The 19125-nt window shown below is 48.1% G+C and overlaps 2 protein-coding genes across 12 annotated transcripts in view; one reads left to right on the top strand and one right to left on the bottom strand.

Moving 5' to 3' along the window:
• Positions 1-2208, top strand: part of cyth3a (cytohesin 3a) — a 32513-nt gene extending 30305 nt beyond the window's left edge. For both annotated transcript variants that reach the window (XM_088612373.1, XM_088612372.1), the window contains exon 13: positions 466-2208. In XM_088612373.1, coding sequence (XP_088468499.1) covers positions 466-538 — 73 coding nt within the window. In that variant the 3' untranslated portion in view covers positions 539-2208. The remainder of the gene's footprint in view (positions 1-465) is intronic.
• A 780-nt stretch (positions 2209-2988) lies between these two features.
• On the bottom strand, positions 2989-19121 carry usp42 (ubiquitin specific peptidase 42). Of its 10 annotated transcripts, none has more exons than XM_088612356.1 (20): positions 18979-19121; positions 16957-17218; positions 16122-16331; positions 15900-16010; positions 15683-15782; positions 15362-15429; positions 14925-14995; positions 14571-14653; positions 14250-14361; positions 13801-13941; positions 13070-13170; positions 12376-12529; positions 12050-12088; positions 10872-11651; positions 10573-10703; positions 8816-10174; positions 7537-7883; positions 5220-5314; positions 4554-4601; positions 2989-3983 (listed from the first exon to the last, which is right to left on the bottom strand). In XM_088612356.1, the coding sequence occupies exons 2-19, from the start codon at positions 17207-17209 to the stop codon at positions 4560-4562; spliced, it is 4197 nt and encodes a 1398-aa protein (XP_088468482.1). In that variant the 5' UTR covers positions 17210-17218; positions 18979-19121; the 3' UTR covers positions 2989-3983; positions 4554-4559. The 10 variants fall into 10 exon arrangements, 9 of the variants coding, with proteins under 9 accessions (XP_088468482.1, XP_088468476.1, XP_088468480.1 ...); XM_088612350.1 differs by having other exon boundaries at positions 7537-7886; positions 18979-19120; XM_088612354.1 differs by having other exon boundaries at positions 7537-7886; positions 12050-12085; positions 18979-19120.
• Positions 19122-19125: the final 4 nt, after the last annotated feature.

Below are 19125 nucleotides of genomic sequence, written 5' to 3'. Positions count from 1 at the left end.
AAAATACTTTTTGGTTTCGAGGAGGATGTTGGCATGCATCAGTCTGGAAAGTCTCCTGCCTGTGTTCTAACTGTTGTTGCTTAAAACGTGAGGCCTTGATTTAAAGCACGTGAAACTTCTGACTTGTTTTGTAAGGAACACAAAACTCGGGGCACGTTAAGCTGCATTATTTCCGTTTCCAGTCTTTTTAATGGAATTGTGTAGGAAGAGATTCGATTCAGTGCAGAAGCTGCGGCTGCTGTCCCTCTAGACACTGGAGCAGAGCTCCAGTGTGGCACCGGATGAAATTCCGTGCAATTTCTCTGGGAACCGGGAAATCTGCAGAAACCATGGAAACAAAACTGGGTCATGAAACAAACTTTTTTTTAAATCTAGTTAAGCGGGGGTTTGTATGAATGTGCTTGCATTTCCATATCAAAGGCATCCATATTTCCAGCTGTATGACTTATTTATTTTCCCTCCCAGAGCGAGCATCAGCAGGGATCCTTTCTACGACATGCTGGCCACCAGGAAGAGAAGAATAGCCAATAAGAAGTAACCTGCTGCCTAGCGGCGGACCCGTGCGGAGCTGTACGTGCAGTGCAGATTCAGAGACGCAGGAATTTGCTGCATTTATAACACGAGATCCTGGGCAAGAGGACCATGGACTGATAACAGGCAAGGGGATGAAGGAACGAAACACAAGACAGGCCCCACTCATGTTTTGTCTGCTTATATACTTGGTGAACCAGGAGACGCTGGACAAGAAAAGTAAAAAAAACACCTGCTGTGATGAGGGACACATGGGTACTCATTATTGTGGGAATGTTTACCCTCTGTGTACTTGTATTCGAGGTGGTTTGCTTGTCCAGTTATATGTATCATGTGCATGTATCTATGTATACATGCATTTCTGTTTATGTAATGTGTACATACTTATATCCACACACAGAGAACGAGATTGAACCTTTGTACTTTTTCTTTGTAAGAAAATAAAACTACAGTTTCTTTAATTGACGGGCATTTTTGGACAGCACTGAAGATGCATGCTGTTGATCGGTGATCAGTCTTGAAGGAGAAAAAGTGCTCTTAGAAACTTGCAATCTGTTCATCTTTCAAAAGCTGGAAATCTCACACAGGGAGGCTCACAGTGGTACCTGGCATAGCCGTGACCACAGCCCCAGAATGTGTACTGAATGCAGCTCCTGAAAAGCACTAGATGAATTCAGTCACTTGACCAAAAGAGGCTCTAGATTTACCTACTGCTCTTCAGGTCAGGGATCTTTCTCTACAACACTTTCACAGCCACATTGTTGGCACAAGAGGGTTCTTATTGACAAGTGCACGTCCAATGCCATTTCGTCTACTAATATTCCAGAGATATATAGCTAGTATATAAATCTATAAAAGGTCAGAGGAAAATTTCATAGCAGTCTGAGTCAGCTGGACTGATTTCATCTTAAAAAAACAACAACACTTTATTAGTTTTCTTTCTTTCTCGGTGAAACATGGGGTACCAGCCAGTTAATTAAGCTTGTCTTACAGAACTCCCTTAAAGAAGGCAGCATGAGCAGTCCAATCAATACAACTGCGCACTAGTATTTTCAATATGTAATTTTGTAGTTAGTATGGAGAACTGCTTGCTGCCAGAGTTTGTGTATTGTAGATCAACAACTACAGTTATAATCAGTGCTTTTTATATTTATTTCTATGTGCAATTTGCAAAAAAAAACTATTTGTAATGGTAAAAATGTAGTTTTTTTAAGTTATGTGTAAATAATGTATAGAATGTTTTTTTTATTTTTTCGTTCTGTTTTATTGCATGTAAACTCTTTTGGTGGTAGCTTTGCATCAGGAGACATCAAATAAGATATTTTTAAAACCGAGATCAATTTGTTATGGTTAGGGTTGGGGTTGGGAGGGGTGTTAATGTCACTGAACATGCTGCATGACTGATGAAGCTAATGCCAGCAGAGTTTTACATGTTTGTAAAAAAAAAGCCCTGATGCAGGGTACAGACTATTCTTGAAATGCCCATCTGCCAGTAAGCATTACTCTTTACGATGTATAAGATGTGGGCAGCTATGTGTATGCACACGTGTGAATACATACACAAATAACAGTTGCACCTGTTATACTAAATGAAGAATTAACCATGTGTAGACCTCCCTATGTATGTGTATAAACCCTGAAATGATGACAATTAAAAGCTATTGGTTTCCTATTAAACAGTGTGGACCTCTTTTTGATCTATACAATTATGAATGTGATATCAAACACCTTTTTGTACTGTAAATGCCAGATTCCCCAAAGGACCTAATGAGAATCCCCTAAAACTAGCTTGCCAGTTCTAATTTCTATTTCATTACACGTGGTTTTCAATTCAGAGGTGAAACACTCATCCTGAAAGAACATCACTGCCTCACACAGGATGTGACCTTCTGACCCTGCATGGGTAGTAATTAACAAGTGACGACGACACCAATCGACTTCTACGGATTCTACAATGCCATTTGGTCATTTCAGAAAGAAAAAATGCATTTCACCTCTGATTTGACAGTCACAGATCTTCATCATGTATAAAGGCCTCCAGAATGCAACTTTTTTGGAAAGCAATCCAATCCTATTAAATCATTTTGGGGATCACCCAGTAAAGGAATTTAACACTACACAGACAAGTGGACACAAACCTGTCGGTCCCCTGGGGGGTTCTGGGACATTTTCACACCTCACGGCCCACGTGAACAGCAGTTTAAATAAAGGCTGCGGAATTTCTGGAACTTTAGAGGCAGACACAGTATTTGATACAACAGGAGATGGAAATCACTCAAATATTGAAAAGGGAAACTAACTTTTTTGGTTTCACGTGGTTATAAAACACTCAACCCCAACCTGATTCCCCTCAACAAGCAGGGGTCCTATGTGAGGATTACAGAACAGGCCAACAAAACTCCCCCTGTAACAGAATGAACTGAACAAAGAGGTAGCAACTATAAGCAATGACAACTGTTTTAAAGTCCTTTTCTTTATATTTTTGTACATTGTATAAATTTTACATGCTACAGTACAGTAAGGGTAGAATGTTATTCTTTTACAGGTAGAAAATAAGCAAACCATACCCAATTAAATTCATAGTACAGCTCTGAACTATGTTGTGAAGTTTATTAAAAAAAAAGAAACTTCTATTGGTTTTCCTGATACAGGACCATTTTTTTAGAAAAAAAACAACAACTGATAGTACAGTTCAAAATAAATTCACAGTATTATTTTTTCTGAAGCTAGAATCCTAAGTGGATTTAAAAACAAAAACACCTATTTCCATAAAATACATTAACAAAATGTGACACATGATTACACTTTAATATAAATGTCACCAGTGGGACATATTTGACAGTGTATTCTTAATTCTTCAGTGAACGGCTGATGCAATATTAGGTTACGGAACAAAAAGTGAAGGATGTTCTCAAGTTCATCCTGTTTTCAAATTCTGGTGCAGCAAGCACTGTCTTTAGTCAATGTGGGTCTTGACTTTGCCTTGGAAAAGACAACAAATTATATCTTGATTCCTAGTATGAGACATACCAAAATGTTGATCGCTCTGGACAAAGGCAAGACTCTTCTCATTCATTCATATATCTTGTACTGTTTCCAGGAATTTGCAGTGGAAAGCTGTCACATTTATACACAAGTAAGAAATAAGTCCTGAGTCTATAGTTGAGCAGCAGCTGAGATGTTCAGATCCAGGGCTTTTTCTTGAAATTCAGTTTTTAAATTAAATATAATTTAAATTCTACATTTTAAAGATCTGACAGGTGTGTTAGCTTCCACCACTGAAGAGTAAATTAAAAAAAATAAAAGGATAAAAAGTATAAAAAATAAAAAAAAATCTTCTGTGGTAAAAAATACAGTATTCCCAAATGATTAAAGCACCACGTCTGTATCCAGTATCTCATGCTTTTGTATTGTTAATACTCTTTGCGAATGGCTTCTGCAATTTCGCGTGCCTGTAAAAAACAAAACAAAATTTCTAAAATGCATCACTGTTTCAGAACAGAAAGGCCAATGTAGCAGGCCACATTCCTACATTGTCCTTACAGCATAACTTCTTTAACACTGTCTAACAATAATTAATGCATCTCAAAGAGGTGAATTGTCGGCATAAAAAAGTTATATGGATGGCGAATTCCAGAAGCAGCACTTATGAGAAAGACAAGGGGTAAGAAGTGCTGCAGGAGCTGACAGACACTAATAATGCAGGAGCCCTTCTGGACAGATTCAAGTGCACTCAGGGTAGGCGACTGTGATGTCCTTGGGGACAGAACTCCAGAGCGCCGTCCCACGCACTCCGACCGAGAGCAGGCCGTGAACACCTGCTGCACTGAGGCTGTGCAGGAATCCGTCACTTGTCGCCATGCCTTGTTTCAGAAGAAACCATTTCAGAACCCAGAAAGTCTGAAATCGGCTCTTTCTCACCCCCGCCGGGGAGAAGGAAACCGCGCGGCTCGGAACTCGACACCGCAGGCTCCACGCCGCCCCACCGCGCCGGCAGCTGGCGGCTGGCCTGGTTAACTGACCTTCTTTCAGTACGGCACACTCTTCGCTTCTGGAGTGACTTCCTCTTCCTGGGGAGGAGAGCAGGAGGATGAGCACGTGAGCGCCCGGTGGGTCGATCCACACAACGCCTCGAACACCACAACACACTGCCACGGAGACTCCAAAGCCAGCCTCTTTGACTTGACCGCCGTGCACTTGCTCGCGGTACGTTTCTGCATTAGAGCCAGCGCAGGGCGGCACAGCGGCGCAGTGGTGAGCATCGCTGCCTCGCGGCGCTGGGGCTCGGGGCTCAGCTCCAGACCTGGGGTGCTGTCTGTGTGGAGTTTGTACGTTCTCCCTGTGTTTATGTGGGTTGCCTCCAGGGGCTCTGGTTTCCTTCCACAGTCCAGAGACATACTGGTAGATTAACTGGCTTCTGGGAAGACTGGCCCTGGTGTGTGTGTGTGTGTGTGTGTGTGTGTGTGTGTGTGTGTGTGTGTGTGTGTGTGTGTGTGTGTGTCTGCGAGATGAACTGGTGTCCTGTCCAGGGTGTACCCCGCCTCACGCCCGTGGCTTGCTGGGACAGACTCCAGCTTCCCTTGCCAGCCTGTATCAGAGGCAGCGGTGAGGAAACGGATGGAAGGACAGATATGGTGCTGAAACGGACAGCTGCCGTCAGGTCCAAGAGCGAGACAAACTCAACTCACCTGCCGCCAGCACGTGTCCCGACACAGGACCTCGCCTTCAGCTTCTCTGCTCCGCCCCTGTGGATCTGCCACGTTACCGGAGCCAGAGGCCACCTCTGTGAAGTCGGATTTAACAATCAGGTCAGAAGCTCAGTCATAAATTCAATTCATGTCCTTTTACATTTTGTATCCCTTCACTGTGTTACCTTTGAATAATTTGTGGGAACCGCTAATGCATTTCTGAAGTATAGTTCCATGCAGATTAACCTTCAAATCCTATAGCAAAGACAAACACAGATCGTTCGAATTCATTTCTGCCACAGGGCTCTTATTCTGGTTGAGAACTGTCAAGATGCCCCAGGGTGCTATATCAGCGCTTTTATAACTGTATTCTCTTCCCCTCCATTTCCTATTAAGACTGATCCTGACTAGAAGCATGACGTGTCTGGCACACATAACTTTTTCAAGGACAGTGCACACATAGTTTTTTTTAGAACAATACTGCTGAACAACCGAACACAAAAAGCTTCACCATACAACCCCTGTTGTTGGCAAAGACTATTTCTTACAGAAACCTATGACTCATCTCCCTGGAGGCCTCCTCCAACAGGAATTCTTATTTTGTTTCCATTACAATTCAAAATGAATATTTTCCATAAGATGAGATCGAGGCAAAGACACTATCATAATAGTCTTCAGATGCTCTTATACAGTCTTCCTGAAGTTATCTAGGATTGAGGACACAACTTCCTTAATAACACGCCAGTTATCTTCCTCCTATTTACACTGTTGAGGAAAATCTCATAATCCTTTCAGCACCGAGAGCAAGCACAGGAGTTGGCATCATTGTGGTATAATGTAATATATTAAGACCGGGATCAAAGCTGGACCCGAATCACAGCCCCATAATCTATGAAGCCATTAGTCAGCATGCATAACATATTACACCAGGCTTCTTGGTAGCTGGGGCATATTGGTGCAGCAGAGCTGTGGGAATAACTGTGATAAGCTATTGCCACCTGCTGGGCAAACAGTGAATTACATACGCCTGTCTGACATGTGAACACAGAACCCTTAGAGGAGACTAATACCTACTTTCCAGTGATGCACCTGAACCGAGGCGATACCACACCTGTACCTAACTGAGGTTAACTGGCGCAGGTCTGGCATGTTTCCTCTGCTGCACCTGAGCGGGGAAGCATGGAGTCACACGTGGTGGATACAGAAAATTGCAGGAGGGAAGTACGTGGAAAAAGCACCAATTTATATCTTTGGAGGAATATGTTCATTGTGAGCTTATACCTCTTTGCATACTCCTGCTTTTGTCGTTTTTGGGCAGGTTTTGGACTAGGCCCTGCAAAGTTAATTTTCAGACTAAAAAGATTATATATGATTTCATTTTGGAGGGAAAAAAAGATACCTGTTCTTCTCAAATAATGGAATCTCTTCTGTTCCAATAAACCATGTCAACGACCTGCACATCTTTGACACGACTAAAGCAGAACTCTTTGTTCTTCTACACCGCCAAATACCTCCCTCTTTCTCTCTTGTGCTCAGAAGCAACATGATGGCACAGTCCTCAAGCCCGAGCCCCTGTCCTGCTCCCTACTGAACCCAGACCCGACTGCAGGTCACCTCTTGCTTGGCTGACCCAACAAGCCAGTGACAAAAGCCATCCAGGACCATACTGCAACCCGCCCACCCTCGAGCCACTTGTCTTTCAACAGGTTCCCAGGCACCGCAGCCCCGCACTGGAGGATCAGAGCTGACTGGGAGCAGAGGAGCGTCTCTCAGTGACAGCACCGCATGCCTGCAAGTTTCCACGAGTATCCCAGAGTGCCCTGGCTGACCTATCCCACCCTGCCCTGGGCAGCACTGAGCGAATGCTTTCCCAGGGGATCCCCTGTCCCAGTCGGCTAGTGACACGACCCAGGCTCGAACCCGTGCTCTTAAGAGCTCAACCTGCATTCGAGCGAGCGTCTTAAACAAGCAGTTTAATGAATGCAGAAAGGTCTGAAAATGAATTATTTCTGTGATATTGCAGAATGCAACAATTTGAAATGAAATTTTGTAAAACTACACTGCCATTCCATGCCTGCTACCCCTCATAGTAAATCCATTTTTTCCCCCCAAAGAAAAGCCTTTACAAGAACTATCATCTTTGCCAGCTAGCAACCATGTGCAGCGCAGTTACATAAATGTTTGTAATGACTGATAAATTCTGAAACAATCTGGTAAAAAGGGAAAAGGCAGATGTGGCAGCAGGGGGATGGGTGTAGCATTGCAAGACTTTCACAGCTTCATCGAAACCGTATTATTTAAAGGGCCTGTCCATTACCTGCGTCACGGTGGAGGGCCAATGGGGCTCTTGCGCAATGGCTGGTCTCAGGCCGTGGGATTTTTGCAGCGCGATGAGGAAACTCCTTTTCCGCGGAGCACCGCTTGCGACTGGCTTTCTCACCGTCTTGAGGCGGGGGGTCTGCCCCTTCGTACCCCCGCTGCCCACTCTCCTGGGTGCTGTGCTCAGGCGGCTCTCCTGACTGGCCGCAGGACCTGGCCTCGTGGTGGTCGCAGTGGGATTTTCCGTAGTCCGAGTCCTCGCCTTCACGCCTCCTCCTCTTCTTTTTCTTGTGTTTCCATGAGCTGTTGTCAGAATTCCCTTCAGAAGAATCCACATCCTGCTGACTTCTGGATGAGGGGGGGTATAAAGACATTTTCAAAATCGTTTCTTTTGAAACACAGTGAAAATAAATGGCTTACTTCATTATCCCATGTGAATAACGTCTGGATACCCAATATAAATTACACTCTTGTATAGGTGATCTGTTACTGGGAAACTCATGGAAATAGAACATGAGTGCTAGCCTAGAAAAATACTTATTTTATAATGGACTTAGAAAGGTGATGTTTGTTTAACATGGACACTAAAGTATACAACATGATACATTTAGACTTTCGCAAAGCCTTGAATAAAGATCTCTCATAAAAGGCTAATTCTCAAATTAAAGGCAGCAGGAATCCAAGATAACATACACACATGGATTGAGAACTGGTTAACAAAAGGGAAACCGTGCTTCACCTGAAGAGAATATCATCTGATTGGGCAGATGTAAACAGCAGTGTTCCGCAGCTATCTACTGCTGGTCTGCTACACCCAAATCATTATAATGATTCACATTTTATATAAGCCAGTTAAATTAGCAGAAAAATGAAGCAGCAAACATATAAACAATGCAACAGCATTACAAAAAGACTTAAGATGTTCATGGACCAGTCAGCACTTAATGTGGTAAAAGCCAAGCGATCCACAGCGGATGCAGGGAGATACACTGTACATATCAGCCGCATGACTGAGCTGCAGGCAGCTGTGCGTGAAGGGGATCTGGGTGTGTAAGAATGTCCTTTTATGTTCTCAGCACAAGACGATGTGGAAAGGGAATTAAAAAAAGCAATCTCAACATGGGTATGGATCAAACAGTGTGGAACTTAAAACCAGGAGGACACCCTCAATCTTTACAACGCCTACCTAACACTTTACGTTAGGTTGCGATCATCACGCTACAAACGAGATTACGGCCTCAGAAACGGGTAAAAAAGCAAGCAGGGTTCCTTTTCACCTGTGTTCCAGGTGCTCGCGGTGCTTGTCCTTCGACTTCTTCTTCTTCTTGGACCTCTTGTGTTTCCTCGCTCGCCTCTCCTCGGAGGTCTCCTGCCGGGCGTGGTGCTTCCGGTCCGAGTCGCTGTCCTGGCTGCGATCCCCGCGGGGCCTTGGCCTGGCTCGGGGGAGCGAGGATGAGGAGGACGAAGGGGGAGGCGAGTGGTGGTGGTCCGGCCGGGGTCTGCTGTAGTCCTGAGAGGGGTACGCTTTGCCCCTGCTCTCCTCCGCCCACCTCGGCTTGTAAGAGTGTTCCCCTCTATACGCCCAGTCCCGGTGATAGTGACCGGAGGATCGCTCATCCCGATCACTCACGTACCTCCTGTCCCTGTGGTGACTGTCTCTGTGGCGATACCCGTTTCTCTCGCATCTTCTGTCCCGGTCTTTCCCATCGCGATCCCAGTTTCTATCCCTGTAGTATCTCCCACGGCTGCGGGACCGCTCTCTGCGCGTGTGACAGTCTCTCTCACTCTGGTAGCTGCTCCTTCTGTAAGCATTCCTTTCCCTGCTTCGGGAGCGATCCCCGTGGTTCCTGTGCTTCTCAGAAGCCCTGATTTTATCCTTAGCAGGGGAAGAGGCCAGCCTGTCCCTGTGAGTGTGGCTTTTCTCCCAGTCCACAGTGGCGTGTCTGACTTGCTCTGCGTGGCAGAGGACATCTTCCTTAATTTTCTCTTCCTTGCAACTCCCTGGCTTTGCTTCCTGTGGCTCGGGGTCACAGTCCACCGTAGTACCTACCTTCCCAATGCTGCCAGAGCTGCTCATTCCCAGCATCTGGTTGCTGTTCTGCAAAGCATTCCTTGCGGTCTCCAGTGTGGCATCTCTGGGCTCCTTAGCTCTGGCAGCGGACGTGTGGAAACTGGTGGATCCGGGAGTGTGAGAGGGCAGGGCTCTCTCCAACACAGCCGCGGAATGGCCACTGTGGGCATGAGGGCTAGGACCCTCTGAAGAGACCCCAGAGGTGGCGCCATCCATAAGGCGAGCTCGTCCAGGAGACACGGCCAGTTCCACCTTCGCCTGCTTTACTGGGCCATCCAAAGCCATCTCCCTGTCCGTGAGGTTCGGGTTATCAGAAGAAGGGTTAGCAGCTACATTGTGTCGAAGGGGGGAGAGGTTAGTGGGGTTATTTTTAGCCCGTTCTTCCCGACTGCAGAGATTTGGTTCGGAGGCGGGGGGGTGTCTCGGAGGCTCTTTCGCAGGAGAAGCCGAGGAGCGGTCGGCCAAGCTCTGAGTCTTGCCTGCTTTGCAGGCCGAAACATCAGCGACGGCAGGAGGAGGTGGACTGGCAGCCTCTTGGGAAGGCAAACAGGACGTCTGGGTTTCCCTGTTTAAAAAAAAAAGAATCATACAGCTGGATATAAAACCAAGGATGTACAACCTGGATTCTCTTGGTACTAGTTTTGGAATACTTTTATGTAGAATTGAACGACAAATTCTGTCATTCATATGGTGGCTCAAATCAAATCTGACGTGCGTCCACGTCTCCAGGGGAGTCCCATCTCCTCTCGTCACCACGAGACCTGAAAGAGAATGACTGAAAACCTGGATGGATCTGCACTATCGTCTGTGCAGGAGGAGACATTGACAAACAGTGAGACGGCATTATCCCAGAAAGTCCGTGGAAAAAAAAAAAGAGACAGAAAGCAGCCTTTTCTATAAAAAGCACAAATCTCACGGCACTGCGGCTTCCGATTACTTCTTCCCGCAGAAAGCGCTGCTCACCCTTGCCGGCTGTCGACAGCGGGGCTCGTCCTCGTCACGGGATCCATCGTGCGCGTAGGACTGGTGCCGGTGTGTCCCACAGACTCCGACGACGCCCGGCCAGGACCCACTGGAAGCACCTCCGGGGACAGCTGCAGAACAAGGAAAGGCCCCCTTTCAAAGCCACATCTTTAAAAATGCGTTTTAAACATATACACTAGCGCCTTGGGCCAGTGAGTCCAAGACCACGGAATCAAAGAAGGATTAGCAGGTGATTATATGTTTCTTAAAAAAAAGAAAACTCCAGGAACCTAACATACCTTATCCGTATGCTTGAACCCATTGACTTTAGGCAGCCCATTCTCTGTAGGCCTGGGGGAGCTGCTGGCAGCGTCAGGTCCGTTCTCCTGTTTCCGGGTTTCCATGGTGACTGGGCTGCCGGTCTCGGGCGCGACACGGGGAGGGGGCGGGACCCCGGCGATGCCGCTGGTGGGAGCGCCAACCACGTCCTTCCCGTTCACAGCGGCAGCGGGCGCCCGGGCGTGACCGTTCTCCAGCGGGGCCGGGCCGGCGCCGCCCTCCGGGTCGGACTCGTCCGAGGACTCCTCCGCGTACGGCACCAGGAAGGGGGCCTGGTGGCTCAGGGACGCCCCGTTGACGCGGGGCGGGCGGGGCTCCGCCGGCTGCTCCGCTCGGGACATGGTTGCTGCAGCAGCGGAGGCAGAGGAACCTTCTGAGGTAGACTGTGAGGAGGAGGAGGAGGAGGAAGAGCAGGGCTGCGACCGCGAGTGGGAGGCAGCGGAGGAGGAGGAGGAGGAGGAGGAGGAGCAGCTGGGCCGGTACAGGTTCTCCAGGGGGCTGCTGTGCAGGCTTGGCTGGGACGGGGCCGTGCGGGACGTCTTGCCCTGACCGATGAGGAAGGACAGCTTCTGCCTCTTGGCGGGCTCGGGAATGCCGGCGTGCCGGCCGAGGGGCCGGGCCGGGAGAGAGGTAGAGGACAAGCCGGGGCCCGTCCGGGTCACACTGGTGCTGCTGGCGCCGGGCTGGGCGGCGCACGATTCCTCCTTCAGGGACCCGTTCCCATTGACGTGGCTGGAATTCTGCAACAGGAAAGGGCCTTGGGCGTTACAATCCTTGAGCCATCCGTTCGGAAGAAGCAGAATTACACTGCTGCAAACACACTAAGTAAACTTAATAGATGTCTGCCTATCTGTGCATCTAGAAACGTAAAGTTACACAGTAATTTAAAGAAGTAGCAATAAATGCAATAAGGCTGTACACTCAAAACCGCAGGTGCTTCCACTGACCTCTGATATATAAATACTGTGCAAAAGCAGACCAAAGGTTTGACGAAACTTTCCTGCGTGAGAGTTCACTGAACACCACACGGACGATGTGACCGCTGATGGAACACCCTTTTCTCCCTGCTTCACATCAGTAACTGCCCTGCGCATTTATCCCTATCGGAATAGCTCGCCTCAATGTACTACGGACCTACCTTCCATCTCTCTCTGCGTCTCTTCCAGTCTCTCCCCTGCTGTCAAGATAATATTACACGCTGTCACTTCCTCCGATTCCTCACACTTTAACAACAACACATGAACTACACCATCTTCAGCTTTGAATCCACCCTGGTCTCAACTGAACGATCTACCGCAGTGACCTGTTTTTGCCTTCAAAGAACTACAGGCTTCTCCCCACTCAAATACAAAACTTGATAAGAAACAAAAAATACAAATAGTTCCCGAACTGTGAAAGAGCTCCCTGAAGTATTTTCCAGTCGTTACCACCTGCTCGTGCCCGGTGCAGGGCAGGTGACTATACCTTGGTCATGTGCGGGGGCAGCTGGGGCCCGATAAAGCCGACGGAGGGGTGTCGGGGGCCACCCAGTCGCGGGGTGAGGATGGGCCGGGGGGAGGACTGGCCAGGGGTGCGGCTGGAGTGGTTGTAGTCTCCTCCGTTTTTCAGATCCGGAGACCTGCCAAGCATGGACACACACAACAACACAACAGGCCTCAGGATCACAGAGCAGGCACAGGGGTGACAAGAGCAAAATCTATGCAGAGGTGCACCCTTTCTCTTCAGGAACGGAAACACTGGGCCCTGTTTTACCAGCTGGCTCAAACAGGAGTTCGATTACAACGGAGAGGGCTTGTTCCCAAAGGACAAGCACCCTGTAGCGATTCCACGGGATCTGATGCCCCTTTATTCAATGCGCGGAAAAAGCCTGAGCTTTGCACCTGTCCCTGATTGCTTTAAATATCCAATCATTCTGTGATTACTACTTTCAGATGTTGACGTTATTCTGATCTCAGCGAGAAAACTGTACAGAAAGGTACAAGCAATCCCAGCCGACCCACACAAAGAGTTCTGCAGCACACTGCTCACACGGACCAGGGCTGGAAAGAACAAATGAGAACTGATTACGAGTAGATCTGAATCGTGGGACCCGGGGCTCTTGGGGTCCAGCATTGCTAACAACCCATCACGGACTGGCGAGAGGACGTGAAAAACGCACCTGATGTAAAACAGAACGTAAGCTTGTTGATTCAGAACAGATCTGATGTCGCTGATGGAAACCGAGGAATCGTTCATCTGATACCACTGTCCATTGCTGGCCTGAGAGGAAACGCAGCACGCGAAAGGTTAATTTACAGAGACCAGTTTTTAGTGCTTTCACTAAAAAGCAGTGTACAGTAAGTGCATTATAACAGACATTTCACTATTTTAAATTTTATGCTTTTAAGGTATTATTGCTGCTACACTGCCACTACAGGCACATTCCACCTAGACTGCACATTTTAATCTTCTACAGTAGTGGTGCCCACTTACATGAGTTCTGGACGTGTCCTGAGAGTCAGTGTCTTGGATGCATTTAGCATGACTGTTCCAATGAGTTCCAGACTGCTGTTGCCCAATGAATACTCCCAGGTTACGGTCAGCCCTCAAAAATGACATCTTGTTCTGGCAGGACTGACTGTAGCCAAGGGATTTATTTTTGCAGGGCTGGGTGAAGACTGACACTCAACTGGCTCTTACTCAGCTGTTGTCATTCACATCGACTTGGTTTGGCAAGAGCTAAAACCGTCGGTCTGGACATGTGGATTTCTTTTCCTCTCATAAAACCTCAGAAACACTCCCCTCCTTGTCTTTGGCTAGATGCCCTTTATGTTGTGCTGTATTGTTCTCCTTGTACTCCAAGTTCGTGCTCTAAGGGTTTCTGCACTCCTGAAATCATTCATCCGTTACCTTGACGTAGCAGTAGTAGTGCCCAGCATGGCAGCTGAACCCAGAGTGGACTAAGACAGCGTACAGGACGTACACCTGGGGCTCCCCGTGAGACTGGGACATGAAAGGACGAATGTCCAGGTACTCAGGATACCTCACGTCCTGCACAAGAAAAAACAGAACAGTGAGCTTGCAGGACATTGTCCTCACTCAGTCTCTTGATGATTTTACCTGACAGATATCCCAAAAACAAGCAGTAGCAAGAACTCCCACCTGCCTGAAAGAGAAGATTTTTTTTTGACAATCCGCCACAAAACAATACTAGCGGCACTTCCTTGAACCCACTTAACTGATGGAATATCATCTCTGCAGCTGGACTCAGGGGGCAAATTTCAGCACACCCCAGCAGGCTGCCCGATTTCACCCCTCCACACTGCCCTGTTGCCGTGCAAAGAAAGCGCGCGCAGTACCTTTGCAATCTTTCCTCCATTGTAGTTGGCAAAGCGCTTCAGCGAAATTGTGAGGACATTGGAGCCGCGGTGGATTGTGAAACGCTTGGAGGCTGGAACCATCTTCTTGCATCTGGGGAGGAATAAAAATAAAGAAAAGGATGAATCACGACAGAAGGCAGGCATGCGCTCCCCAGGTTAGAGGTATTCCAGTGCTAACGCTGTCAAGTCCAATCCTTCACAATGACTAACATTCACAGCTGAGGATGTCCGATTTTACACTGCTCATTTTCCCTCAGATTCAAAGATGGAAAAAGCGAAAATGCACGGAATCTTTCTTACTTGGTACACTTGTAGGCATTCTCACCATCCAGATGCTCAGGCTTGACAAACTGTTCAAGAGCTTTGCTGATGTTCTGGGCAGTCTGTGCGGTACAAGAGGATGACAGGATATATTTCAGGGACTGATATTTTTATGCAGACATATGCAGTACTCACACAAAAGTCTCTTGATTTCTACAGAATGGCACTTCTACTGTGAAAGTGGATGCCTGGTTTAATTTCGTTTTTCAAAATTGTTTTTGAGAAGGGTACTTTTTCTGAGCAGGTGGATTCTGATACAATGACAATGCACTCGCTTTGTTTCTGTACATACGAGCACAAGAGGATGCGTAGGAGGTGACAGCATGGACATACCTTGATTTCCAATGCGACATCCAGGTAAGGATCAAACGTGTCAGAGACAGCTTTACAGTTCAGACACTTTACTGCAATGGAAAAGTACATCATTCATTGCTGGGCAGAGTGTTCTTTTTTGCCCCTTGAAACATACAATTGCTAAAGAACTAACATACATTCACATCGAGCGGAGCGAGTTCTTAAGTATAGGTTGTAAGGCAAACTTGTACTTTATTTTAAAATACTGTGATATTCTCCGAGATGTGTTGAAGTATATAACTGCCAATACAACAACAAGTTAATTTCATTATTTTGGGGAATAAACGTCTGACTGGACAAGAAAAGATACCAAGATCCTCGATATCTTTTAACAAGCCACACCCCAATTTCTTCGTAACTTCAACCAGAACACTTGGTCACGTTGCTGTGTTTTCCTTTTATTGTTAACGACATACCTCTCGATCTCAGGTATCCTCCGAAGATCTGATGCACCAGTGTAGTGGCCTGTGTTTGCCTGTCCAGTCTGTGGAGTTTCAAGATAAAATAGAGCATTTTTAGATGCCTGGAGGAATGCTTCAGATTAGTTATCAAAATACACTTTAATTCAAAGGTTAAAAATCTCCCTGCTTCTCGTCATAAGAAGCTCACATTTTGTGAACCTTCATACAGGTGATTGAGGCACAAGATCTAGCAGAAAACTTTTAAATGCAGCTACACAACTCCGGAAACCAACAATCTGAAAACACAACTTAAAACACTTTGAACCATAAACCTACTTGCTTCCAGGTAGGCATGACTTTTGCATAGCATCCACGGTGTATCGCAGAAACTCATGGGCATCCTCCTGGCTGCCGAAACGGAAATGCTTGGCGATTCCTGGAAGCCCGAAAGAAAGCGAGAAGCAGGGATAAGGAACGCGCGCCGTGGAGAGGACCGACGGAGACAAGAGACGACCACGCTGCCGAGCAATTACAACCGGAGCGACAAACTCACGCTTGAGCTCATTGAGGACGCCGATTGGTTTGATGACGTTCCCCGAGTTGGCGAAGACCTGGGTGATGTGATTCTGCATCGTACACATCATACAGAACCCCGGTTCGTGACCTGACGGAACACACAAAAAAAAAAAAGAGCCGGGAATTACTCTCCGCTCCCACTGGTGAGGGGGATGCACTCAGGATACCAGGTCACGGGGAGCTGGGCAAAAGCACCTACATGTTTTCGAGTGCTCCCGGGACAGCATGTAGTTGGCGAGCGGGGCAGTGTAGGTCAGACACTGCAGGGCAGAGTTGAGGAAGCATGTGTTTCCCAGGTTCTGGAGACCCGCTCCGATGCGATGGACCTGGTTCCACTTCAGGCTGAGCCGCTCGGCCGGGAACAAGATCTTCTGCGGGAGGGCGATGCCGTCTCCGCTGGCCATCAGAGCTGGGGAGCAAAGAGGGCGAGTGGTCAGAGCAGCTTGCTCACAGGACGGAGGGAAAACAGACGACGAGTGCCAGCTATTTCGGACGCAGACCGGATGAATAAAAAAAACCTGATAAAAAAATCTCTTGCCATTATCATATCAGATCTAAGAGTACTATAACTGTAATTACAGATTGTAGTAAGAAACATGATCATTTATCTTAAAACCCGTTTATTCCTTTTGTATATTTTTGATTCTGTAAATATGTGCTTAAATGGAAATACAGCAGGAAATTAAGCAAATATCAGCTAATTTTTGACAGAGTTGAAGAAAGCTCCAAATGAGAAGTCTCCAATTGAACATGTGAAGACGTGACTCATTACTTAAGGACCGTGAAGACGATAAAAAGAAATGCAGCAGAGTCTGCTTTAAAAGATCAAAAACACGGCAGTTTTACTTATCTACTACCATGCAGACTTTATTTGAGCTCAGTACAGCACTTGCAGTATTATATCCGACGTCTGTTCACAAGCAGGCCCTTGTAAAACCAGATCAGCGATGGATTATGTACAGTAATCGGCACACGGGATGGCAAGCGCAGCGCACTGACGCCCACAGACCGCACTCGCAGCTTGAGAGACCTACACTGCTCCTTGTGTATGGGCGATTTGGGCCTCTCCGGCGCCGGCACCGAGCTGCTCGTGTAGACCGCGGCGCCGGGGGTGGGTCCCACGCAGGGGGTCTTGTTTTTCGGGGGGTCCGAGGTGGACGATCCCGCGCCCCAGCTGGCGGAGCTAGTGTCCATGTCACCGGAAGAGGACGGGGTCGGGGAACCGGAGAGCTCAGACTGACCTGACTCGGGGTCAGACGTCTCTGTTGGTTTGTCAACTATGGTCATCGTTCATTGCTGGACAGAGAAAGAGGGTTAGAGGAAGATTCCTTAGGAAGATGAACACCTCCCTCTTGGGGATAAGCATAAACATTACATGGGCCTGCATACACAAATGAACGTGTTACACTGTACACTCGCAACTAACACCGACTGCCATCCACTTCAACAGTCAGAAAATTCCTCTGTCCACTTTCTAACACCTACTCCAATTCTGGGTCACAGGGAAGCTGGTGTCAGGTAATTCCTCTCATAACTGGGTCCAAAAAGCTTATGTGATTACATTTTTGCGCCAGTTAATAACAAAGAGTTGTACTACAGGGGCTCTTTAAGATATTTCTTTGTTGTTTATTACCAGATTGGTTCCTGCAAACTTACATTTAAGATTCAGTTAAAATTATTGATGCAGTCTCTGCAATGCTTGTCTACTACAGGACATATTTATTAAGATGCACTTTATAACATGTTACCACATGGCCCTGACATTCCCTAACCATTTGATTAAGCAGAAATGACTCTTTACTATATGTTGTACCACTCAAAACCTTTTGACAAGCACAGGTCTATGTGAACCATTTCAGTATTCTTTCTCTGGACAGCGACTTACAATTACACAGTTCCAAAACAAAAACTAATTTACTAGAAAACGCTAAGACCCAACCTGGTCTACACAGTTAATTGCGGGAACTCGCGAACAGAGCTGAAGATCACTAGCATGCGTTATGAATTAGGCTAATTAGGGTGTTATAAAACGCATTTTACCTACGGTTGCAGTGCGTGCCCAGCTCTCTCTGGGTTTTAAAACAAAACCGAAAGTAAAACCGAAGGAAAGCCTTTAATATGATCGATTTTTTTTTAAAGTTGCGGACCTTTGAATTTCCGGTGAGGCTACTTGCGGTCGGTTCCCCCCCCCCTACACCAGAGAAAAAGTTTGTCCGGTGACCCCACCAAACAGCCAACACCAAAGTGGAAAACACGGAACCGAAAAACGTGCCATCAACTTGGACCCAGCCCGTCGGTCTGCCCGGCCCGCCAGCGAAACCGTGTCGACCGCGAAGTGAACGGAAAGGCGCGGGGGTGCTTGAACAGCGACACAAGACGGACCCCTTTCATCGTTACACGAGGCTTGGCGTCTTGAAAACAACGAGAGAAAAACAGGGGGGAGTTGGGGGAGCTCTTGAGCCCCCCAAAGGCGAGGGGCTCTTTTTGAAAACAGTCGCTCTCGGACAGTCCCGGGGCCGGCCTGCTCCACGCCGACCCCCCGCCACCCCACCGGGCAGCGCCTGTCAGAGCCGGAGTGTGTGTTTGTGTGTGTGTGAGGCCAGGGGACAATATCAGTACCACACACCGGGCTGGACGGTCCCCTCCCCGCCCGGACAGGCTCGCCGCCCGCCCCTCTTCCGAACAGAACCGGGCGAGGCGGCTCGGACTGCGGGCGCCATGGCAACGCCGGAGCGCCACAACACAGAGCCGGACCGGCGGCCGGCGGCCGGCCGGAGACATGCCAGCCACAGGAGCGTGCGGTACACACCGTGAGCCGGCCAGATCGCGGACAGACCCCCCTCGCTGCCGCCCCGGGGGTGCATCTGCCGGCGCCGGGCGGGGGGCTCCCGGGGAGGGGTCCGACACTCTCCGGGGGCAGAGCTGCTGTCCTCCGGCGGCGCACGGCGGGAGCGGACCGAGCCGGGCGGGAGCGCAGCCGGGCTTGAAGCTCCCCTCCTACCCCTGCCACCGCCGAGCGGCGGAGCGCGTCGGAAGCCGGCTTTCGAGGCACTCACCTGATATTTTATTGTTAGTATTTTATTGACGGCGGCGATGTCAGTCCATCCCCTCGTACGCCGAGTGTCCGGCGGCGAACAATGACGTACATCCCCGGGACTACATCCGGGTGCCGGTGACGTCAGGGCCCCGCAGGACACGTGGGG

Source organism: Lepisosteus platostomus, chromosome 19 (assembly GCF_059453375.1).
Source record: "Lepisosteus platostomus isolate fLepPlt1 chromosome 19, fLepPlt1.hap1, whole genome shotgun sequence".
Classification (NCBI taxonomy): Eukaryota; Metazoa; Chordata; class Actinopteri; order Semionotiformes; family Lepisosteidae; genus Lepisosteus; species Lepisosteus platostomus.
Note: the sequence above shows the minus strand (reverse complement) of the source record. Positions and strands in the feature narration are given on the sequence as shown.